At 53.1% G+C, this 8,261-nt stretch overlaps 1 protein-coding gene and 1 long non-coding RNA gene across 4 annotated transcripts in view; one reads left to right on the top strand and one right to left on the bottom strand.

Moving 5' to 3' along the window:
- Positions 1-446: 446 nt before the first annotated feature.
- On the bottom strand, positions 447-5,339 carry FOXF1 (forkhead box F1). Its single transcript, XM_072636251.1, has 2 exons — positions 4,200-5,339; positions 447-2,049 (listed from the first exon to the last, which is right to left on the bottom strand). The coding sequence occupies exons 1-2, from the start codon at positions 5,287-5,289 to the stop codon at positions 1,889-1,891; spliced, it is 1,251 nt and encodes a 416-aa protein (XP_072492352.1). The 5' UTR covers positions 5,290-5,339; the 3' UTR covers positions 447-1,888.
- Positions 5,340-7,097: 1,758 nt separating this feature from the next.
- The window catches only part of LOC140521328 (uncharacterized), a 114,705-nt gene continuing 113,541 nt past the window's right edge, over positions 7,098-8,261 (top strand). For all 3 annotated transcript variants that reach the window (XR_011972886.1, XR_011972883.1, XR_011972885.1), the window contains exon 1: positions 7,098-7,203. This is a non-coding gene — a long non-coding RNA (uncharacterized lncRNA). The remainder of the gene's footprint in view (positions 7,204-8,261) is intronic.

The following is an 8,261-nucleotide window of genomic DNA, read 5'->3' as shown; positions in this document are numbered from 1 at the left end:
TTTATGGTAGTGCTTAAAGGTTTCCAATGCTGAATCAATATAGAAATTCCTAATGGGAAGGGGAGAAGTAAAGATTCCATTTCCACTTTGGGAATGGGAGAAAGAAATTCTCTGGTTTTTCTTCGAATTTTAAGTTATTTCATTAAAGTAGGGGATACAATTTAGAGAAGAGCAGATACCAGGAAAAGAATCCCAAAATTTGAAAGCTGGAAGGGATTTTTAGAGACTAGATCTATAATAACTGTTAGCTTTAGGCAAGACTTCCCAAAGATGGTAAGTGAATGGGACAATGGAAGGATTGTTGAAAGGATCTGGAATCACTGGAAACAAAAAGTCTAGGGCGGCTCCTTTCTCCCTGAAGGAGTTTGCACGATACTCTGAAGTCCCACTGCTGGTAAAATACTCGTGGTGTTTTATTTATGGTTCATACAAGTGTGAAGACCATGTACAAATGCTATACATGTTTTTATTTTTGTTCTATTTTTGGGTTTTTTTTTTTTTTGGAAAAAGTACACAAAGGGACGCGTCATTAGTTACCATTTTATACAGTGCAGAGAAAAGCTTAAAATAGGTGTCACAAATGCTGCCCGGCGCAGCCAACATACAAAAAAGGGGGAAATAGTCCTTCATTATATATATATTTATATAAAACATATGGAAATTTGTCTTTACACAGATGCGACTTTGTTTCAAATTTACAATGGATAGCTAAAAAAAAATCTACACGGCAAATATTGCCAACGAGGTACACACCATTTAATACTGATCCACGGAGCCGACGTGGTGTTTCGATTATTAGAAAAAAAACAAAGTAGAATAAATAACAGGATGAGCCTTGCTATTTTTTTTAAAAAGTGCCTTAATCTTTCTGCGTCCCGGCGATCCTGAATCCACTTTGGAATTAGTAGCTTTTCTCTTAAATCCTAGCCAGCCGCTGATTTTCAGCCTCCAGAGCCCAATGCTCAGTCTTGGACCAGAAAGTTTACAGTAGAGATTCGAAAGGAGTCGTTTTGCGAGAGTGGAAAACAAACAAAGAGTCCCACGGATGATGCGGAAAAGGTCACACCGACTGTTGGGGGGAGCAAAACAGAGGGGAAGTCTAACACGGGCTACGGACTCACTTCTTTGGCTCGCAGTAATTTGGGGTTTAAGTTTAATTTAATTTAATTTTTTTTTTAAGCAGAGAGTGGTTTCGGAAAATAGAGTTTGTCTATAAGTTCCACTCGGGGTTCATGTGAAGAGAATCCGGGCTAAGGGGCGAAGACAGGGCAATTTCTTGACCTAGCATAATAGGGTGTTGGGGGAAGACACTCTTTATAAAACATTCTTTCAACTACAACAACGACACAAAGATAAATATTCAAACCGACAAAATCAGAGTCTTTGATAATCACTGGGTTTCACTTATCCCCACCCTCACCAACCCGCCGTCCTTCCTAGCCCAAATTCGCGTCCCTGGAGGAAGAGAGAGGTGTAAAAAAAAAAGAGCAGATTTTTCCTCACGCATTTTGGGGTTTTCCCAAACTCAGCACCTTGCCATCCGGATTCGAGGGAGATGGTTCGCTCCAAAAGAATCGGATCATCGATTCTCAAATACTGACAGTCAGACTAGGTCCTAGTCTACACTAGAAATGGAAATTGGAGCCTCGGGGCGGAGGTGGGATGAAGAGCAGGAGCTAGAAACTGCTTTCACCACGGACCTGGTGCATTCTCTTCTGATTTTCTCTCCCAGTTGGTCCCAAAGGCCAAACTCTTCGTCTCCTGCTGATGGCTTATACCTCAAAAATTAATCAGTTTCTTTTTTTTCTTCAGTTTTTAGAGGTTCCCTTCACCCTGTGGTAGGGAAAGGGGTGCCTTTTGTGTCGCCGCAGGCCTGTCCTCCCAGTTATCACATAACACAGGGCTTGATGTCCTGGTAGGTCACTTGTTGGTGATAATAAGACCCGCTACTTGCTGAATGCATCGAGGAGGAGGCCATAGCATTGAAAGAAAAGACGAACTCCTTTCGGTCACACATGCTTGGCGACTGAGAGTGATACCGGGGGATTCCTGGGAAGGGAATAGAGAGAGGGAAGGAAATAAAAAAGATACATGTTTAGGTTGGAAGGTCTGTGTCTTAAAAGAGTAATTTGTAGGCAAATACCCCGTCTTTCTCCCCTTAACACACACACACATACACACACACACCGAACAGAGATGAGAAGGCGGCATATGTGGACAGGCAAAGTAGCCCACGCTACCTTTTTAATGTCAGCACTGGAAGACAAAGAGAAACCTATTACTTTTTTCCCCCCAGGTCTCTCCGGGATAAACGAATTGGCTGCACCCGGCCCTGCTAATCCCCACTCTCCCGGGGCGCCGTGCTGGAGTTAACCTGGCGGCGCGGGGTCTGCAGGACGTATTGAGTCTTGGAGCCGCTAATCTAGTCCCTCCAATGCTTCTGGCTGCTCTGAGATTCCTCTGAGGTTCTTGGAGATTGGGGAAACTATGTGTGTGTATGTGGTAGGGGGTAAAAGAATGTATCTAGGCAGGGTTCAGAGATCATGGACCCGTCTGGCAAAGGGAAGTGGTCAGATCCCCAGGTGACACCTCTGCTTGGTCTGAGGTCCCAGGCTACGGAAATATTTTAGAATACACCACTGCTCTGTTGAGCCATGGCTTCCTAGAGAACCCAACATCCCAAATGGGACGACCTGCTCCCCTTTCCCCGGGACAGCAGTTAACAAACCCTGAACTGACCTTTGCATTATGGACTGATCCATCGAGCAGTTCCCAGAACGAGGGAATTTGGGAGGAGGTAAGGACAAGAAGTGAGATGAGGCAGAAATGTTTCAGGCAAAGTTACCCGGCAGAAGTTGAAATGTTCAGGAAGGACAGAGGATTGAGGATCTTAGAGCTGTTTACACAGTCTGAATATGTTCAGAATTTTGTTGTGTAGCTCAGCTCAGAAGCCCTACTTTGGAAGGACAGCTGTTCCTGCTCCCTTCCCCCAATATACTGCAAAAGGAACTGACTCTGGTTGGAAGCCCCCATACTCCCTCAGTACTGCTAATCAGGCCAGGCCTTAGCCTCAGGAGTAAAGCATCCTGGTTTTGAGGAAGCCCTAAGTGACAGGCCTCTGGCTAAGTCCAGACAGTTTCCAAAACAAGGCCTGAGAAGGGAGAGGATTGGCAATGAGCTGGGAGTTAGGGAGAAGGGGAGATATTTTTAAATCTTTCTTCCTTAGGTTCGGGTGGGAGTCTCCCTGTGGAGGGTGCACTTGGTGTTGAAACCTGGAGCTTAAGAAACCAGCTGTGGGACCTCATCTCTCCAGGTTCTTCCCCATTTGAGGCCTGCCTGTGCTTTACCCTAACATCAATAAAGAAAACGGATACCCTCCTGAGCTGTGGTATAGAGCAGTCTAGCCCTACATCCACAAACACTCTGAGGCCACTCCAACTTCCCCCCAAAAGCTCTTGACCCCTCCTGGCCTACCTCCTCCCCTCAGACCCAGGGCTCAACTCCTGGAAAGGCGGAATAAGTTTCCCCAGGCTGTTCAAGTCATTCAGGAGGAACTGGGCCTGAAGAACAGAGAGGCCTTGGGCTGCTGACTTAGTCTTCAAGTTTCTTTCTTTAGAAAATCTAAAAAGCTCATGGGATCAAAACCTCAAGCAATTAACAGTGGGCTTTTTAAACATTGGTAGGACCCCAGAACTTTGGCCAGCAAAGAGGCAGGGGTCTAGAGGGGCCTGAGGAAGGCCCTGCAGAACTCCTTTCCTGGGCTCAAACTGAGAATCAGAGGTTGCCGCCAAGTTCCAAGTTTTGGAAAGAGAAGGGGTCGGGAAGTGGGCCTATTGGAATCTGAATGAACACGTGTGTTTGAAGGAATGCCATTTGAATGGCACGGAGTGCCTACAAATTACCAGCATCTTTTCCACTTACCCATAGATAAACAACCCAGCTTTCTCTTTTTAGTAGATTAGTGTTATGTACAGGCAAGGTCATGGACACACACACACACAGACACACACATACACACACACACACACACTACACATTTGATTTATGCTATTCCAAACATAGAGAGGACAAACCTGGGGAGGTGTGTGTCTCTGCACAGACTCTGAGCAGCCCGAGCCCTAGTTCCACAGTTGCCACTTTCCTCCCCTCCCCACAACACTTCCCACTCCCGACTTCCATGCCCACTCTGCTGCACTCACCTTGTAGTTCGGCAGGGTTGTGGCTGTTTTGGTGCAGATAAGGCTGTTCCAGGGAGTGAGTGGGGAGGCTGGACGACAGGGGATTGGCAGCGGGGTTGCAGGGGGACAGGGGCTGCTGCTTGATGTAGGAGGCACCGCTGTTGAGCGCCGCCGCTGAAGCCGAAGGCGGCCAAGCGGAGGCGGAGCCCGAGTACACCGAGTGCGGCTCCATGACCCCGCCGCTGGCTAGCAGTGGGGAAGCGGACACAGAGCCCTCGGGGTGCGGGTACTCGGCGCCCGCCGAACCGGCGCAGCTGCCCATGTAGGAGTGGCCGCCGTTGGCGGGCAGGTGGGGCACCGAGTGGCCTGGCAGGCCCAGGCCATCCACGTTGCCCGGCAAGTGGCCGTTCATCATGCCGATGCCTCCCTCTAAGGCCAGGCTGTTGGGCGGGCAGGAGATGGCCCCGGCTGAGCCCTGGAAACTGTAGGTGTCGGAGAGGGGGTTGAAACCTAGCCCGTTCATCATGCTGTACATGGGCTTGAGCGCTTGGCACTTCCTTCGGAAGCCGCGGGGCCGCCGGCGAAAGGAGCCCTCTTCGAACATGAACTCGCTGGCCGGATCGATGGTCCAGTAGTGGCCCTTGCCCGGGCGGCCCAGCCCCTTGGGCAGCTTGATGAAGCACTCGTTGAGCGAGAGGTTGTGGCGCACCGAGTTCTTCCAGCCCTGGTAGGAGCCTCGGAAGAAGGGAAAGCGGCTCTGTAGAAATTGGTAGATCTCGCTGAGCGTCAGTCGCTTGGTGGGCGAGCTTTGGATGGCCATGACGATGAGCGCGATGTAGGAGTAGGGCGGCTTCTCCGGCCGCCGGATCCCCGCGTTCGTCTTCTTGGCCTTGGAGGTGGTGGACGAGGCGGGGTCCATGGCTGAGCCGCCGCCGCCGCCGCCGCTGCCGCTGCCGTGGCCGCCGTGTTGCTGCGCCTTCTCTGCGACTGAGGACATTGGGTGGCTGCTGCCGCCGCCGCCGCTGCCGCCGCTGCTCTGAGCCGCGGAGGAGGAGGAGGGAGGAAGAGGAGGGGGCTGAGAGAAGGGAGCCTGCTTCACCTCTGCCGTCATCTGCTGCAACTTTTCCAGAGCACTCGGTTGCACACCCCTCCCCTCCCCCCAACCCCCCTTTCCCGGGCCCGGCGGCCCTCCCCCCTGCTTGGGAGAAGCTCCTTAGGTCTACTGCTGCTGCAGCCGGCTAGGGGGTTGGATCTCTCTCTCTCTCTCTCTCTCTCTCTCTCTCTCTCTCTCTCTCTCTCTCTCTCTCTCTCTCTCTCTCTCTCTCTCTCTCTCTCTCTCTCTCTCTCTCTCCTCCCCACCCCCTCCTCTTCCCTCTCCGCTCTGGCCCTCCCAGAAGAGCAGGAACCAGCTGAGAGCCGAGCCAGAGGGACAGGCTCCTTACAGAAGCCCGGGGGACAGCAAGGAACCCCCCCTCCCCTCTCTGATTTGGGGAGTCCAGAGAAGGGGGAATTAGAGGGAGAGCGGGCTGTGCTGCTACAGTTTCAAACAGCCTCGGAGGACCCCGGCAGCCCCCACAGAGCCTAATGCTCCTGCCCAAGCCACTGCTGCCCAAAGAAGTCGCTTGTCATAACAGCGGCCCTGGGCTCTGCTCCCCCTCAGCCTAGAGATCGCCTTTAACTTTATCTGTTGTCAGCTGCATCTGTCGGCTCCTGACAGTCAGTCAGACGTAAGGAGCTAGAGGAGTTCCCCCGCCCCGACCTCCCCCGTCTTCGCTCCTTCCCTCCCCCCGACCCACCCCCCATCCTTCCTCTGGTGGGCACTTAAAGGGACCTTCACACTCCCCTTCCCTCTCCCCACCGAACGGTGGCTCTCATCCAGATCCCACCCCCCACCTCTATCTACCAGCCTTTCGAACGATTGTTAATGGACGAACAAATACCAGGCGGTTCTCTTGCAAGCTCGCGTCCCCACGTCCCCCCACCCCCACCTTCCTGAACTGTTCAGGCCAGCGGGAAACGCCGAGCCATCACTAGACTTTCCAAGCCCAAGCTTTCTCCCCGGCTCCACACCCCGGGAATCGCAGCCACCTCCGTGAAGTCCAGGCCATTTATTTTTCACTCCTTCCTCTTTGGTAGAGGTCCCTCACTCCCAACCCTTCATCCCTACCTCAGGGAGACCCCCTTAATAGGATCGCTCGGAGGGACTCTTTTCCGAGTGACTGCCAAATGCCTTGTTCGCCTGAATTTTCAGAAGCCCCAGAGTCCTGGGGTTCCCTGAATCCAGGCTAGCCGCGTTCCTGGGGAAAACGAAAGCGCGGCTAGTCGCTTTGTCTGCGGCCGCGCAGTTGGCTCGGGACTGCTGTGAACTCTGAGGTTCCCACTAAGCGGGCAGCGGGCCGCAGCAACTCCACCGTTTGTCCTCAAAGCCGAGGGAAGCAACGAACCCTGGCCCAGGCCCGCCTGGAGCGCACAGTTCGCTCGGTTCCCGGCCCCGAGCCTTGGCGTTTCCCCGCTTAAAAATCAAAGGTCTAATTTCTAAGATTGGGGGAAACTTGGCAGGATGTTTATACAGTCCAGTGTAAACATGTTCTCTGAGATTCTTTAATAAAGAAAAAAATCCGCGAAAACGGGCAGTTCTTTCCATGCCCCTTTTCTGCTACATTGGAATCGTCTGGGCAGCCTATCTGGCGGCTTGTTTAGATTTTTGTAATATAAATATTAGTGCGGGATGCCGGGACTCTAACTGGAGCAGCCCGCCTGCGCGCCCCGCACTCTTGGCCCCGCGCACACTCTCGTGCGCGCGTGTGCACACAGTTACTCTAGGGCAAAGAGGGAGTGTGTACGTGTGTGTGTGTGTGCGTGCGTGTGTGTGTGTGTGTGTGTGTGTGTGTGTGTGTGTGTGTGTTGGGGGGGGCAGTTGGAGCAAGGGGCGGGAGGAGGGGGCCGAGTAAAGAGACAGCCGCTGCACTGCAGCCCCAGCGACCAAGCGGGCTTCTCAGCAGGCAACCGTTGCTCACCCGGCAAGGTAAGGCACTCGGGACTTGGGGCATTCCGGGCATGGGTAGATGCGCAGACCTTTTCACTTTGCGCTCAGTTGCTGGCTCTCTCGCCTGGGGCTAGAGAAAGGACGTGAGGCGCAGCTGCAGGAGCGCGGAGTGGTGAAAGGAGGGGAACGCGGCGGGAGGCTTGGAGCTCAGGGAAAGCTCAGAGAAAGGTAGGTTTTCACGGGTCATTGCTAGCAACGGAGTGCAGATTGTGGGGGACAGTTGCTTGTACAGGCTGAGGAGAAAGTCCAGCGCCCACAGCCGGATCAGCGTGTGCGCCCACACTTTAGGTGAGCTCTTTGCCAGCCCCCCGGCGCTTTTCAAAAGAAAAGATGCCTATCGTGTTTCCCCAAGGGCCCTCCTCTCCCCCTTTCCCCCTCCCTTATTCCCCACCTCCCTGTGCAGCTCAAAGCCTTGGCGGGGAGACGCGAAGTCGCCTTTGGGGCGCCTGTCGAGTCAGTGCTGAAGGCCGGGCCCTAGTGCCTTTCCAACGCTTAGCCCCGATCCGTGACTTCCAGCGGTGACAGGGCAGGAGGCTTCCCTCATTATACCACGTCCCAGAAGACCGAATTCTCAACCAACCCTCCCAGAATCAGGGCCCCTGCCTCCCCTCCCCCAGTGCTGTATCTCTCTCTCTCTCTCTCTCTCTCTCTCTCTCTCTCTCTCTCTCTCTCTCTCTCTCTCTCTCTCTCTCTCTCTCTCACACACACACACACACACACACACACACACACACACACACACACAGCCTCCCTGCTTTCTTAACTTTTTCCCTCTTCTCTGCCAAACGGCAGCAGCTGCAGCAGCAGCAGCAGCAGCAGCAGCAGCAGGGTAGAAGACCGGAGCGCATGGGAGGGGAGTCCAGGGGAAGTGGGGTCGCTGCTGACGTTTCTCGGTAGCGAATCCTGCGTCCTAGAGCGCAAACAGAGGGGGAGAAGTTCCCCCGGCTTCCGCGCCGGAACTTTGGGGAAGAGAACCTGGATTACACTTTGTGTTGTAGACTAGGGAGTGGGAAAGAAAAGAAGTTGTCTCTAAACTT

The sequence above is a fragment of the Notamacropus eugenii genome, chromosome 1 (assembly GCF_028372415.1).
Source record: "Notamacropus eugenii isolate mMacEug1 chromosome 1, mMacEug1.pri_v2, whole genome shotgun sequence".
Taxonomy (NCBI): domain Eukaryota; kingdom Metazoa; phylum Chordata; class Mammalia; order Diprotodontia; family Macropodidae; genus Notamacropus; species Notamacropus eugenii.
Note: the sequence above shows the minus strand (reverse complement) of the source record. Positions and strands in the feature narration are given on the sequence as shown.

Coding starts and splice junctions, on each gene's coding strand:
- FOXF1 (XM_072636251.1), bottom strand. CDS start 5,289: ATGACGGCAGAGGTGAAGCAGGCTCCCTTCTCTCAGCCCCCTCCTCTT. Junction 2,050..4,199: donor CAACCCTGCCGAACTACAAG/GTGAGTGCAGCA, acceptor TTCCCTTCCCAG/GAATCCCCCGGTATCACTCT.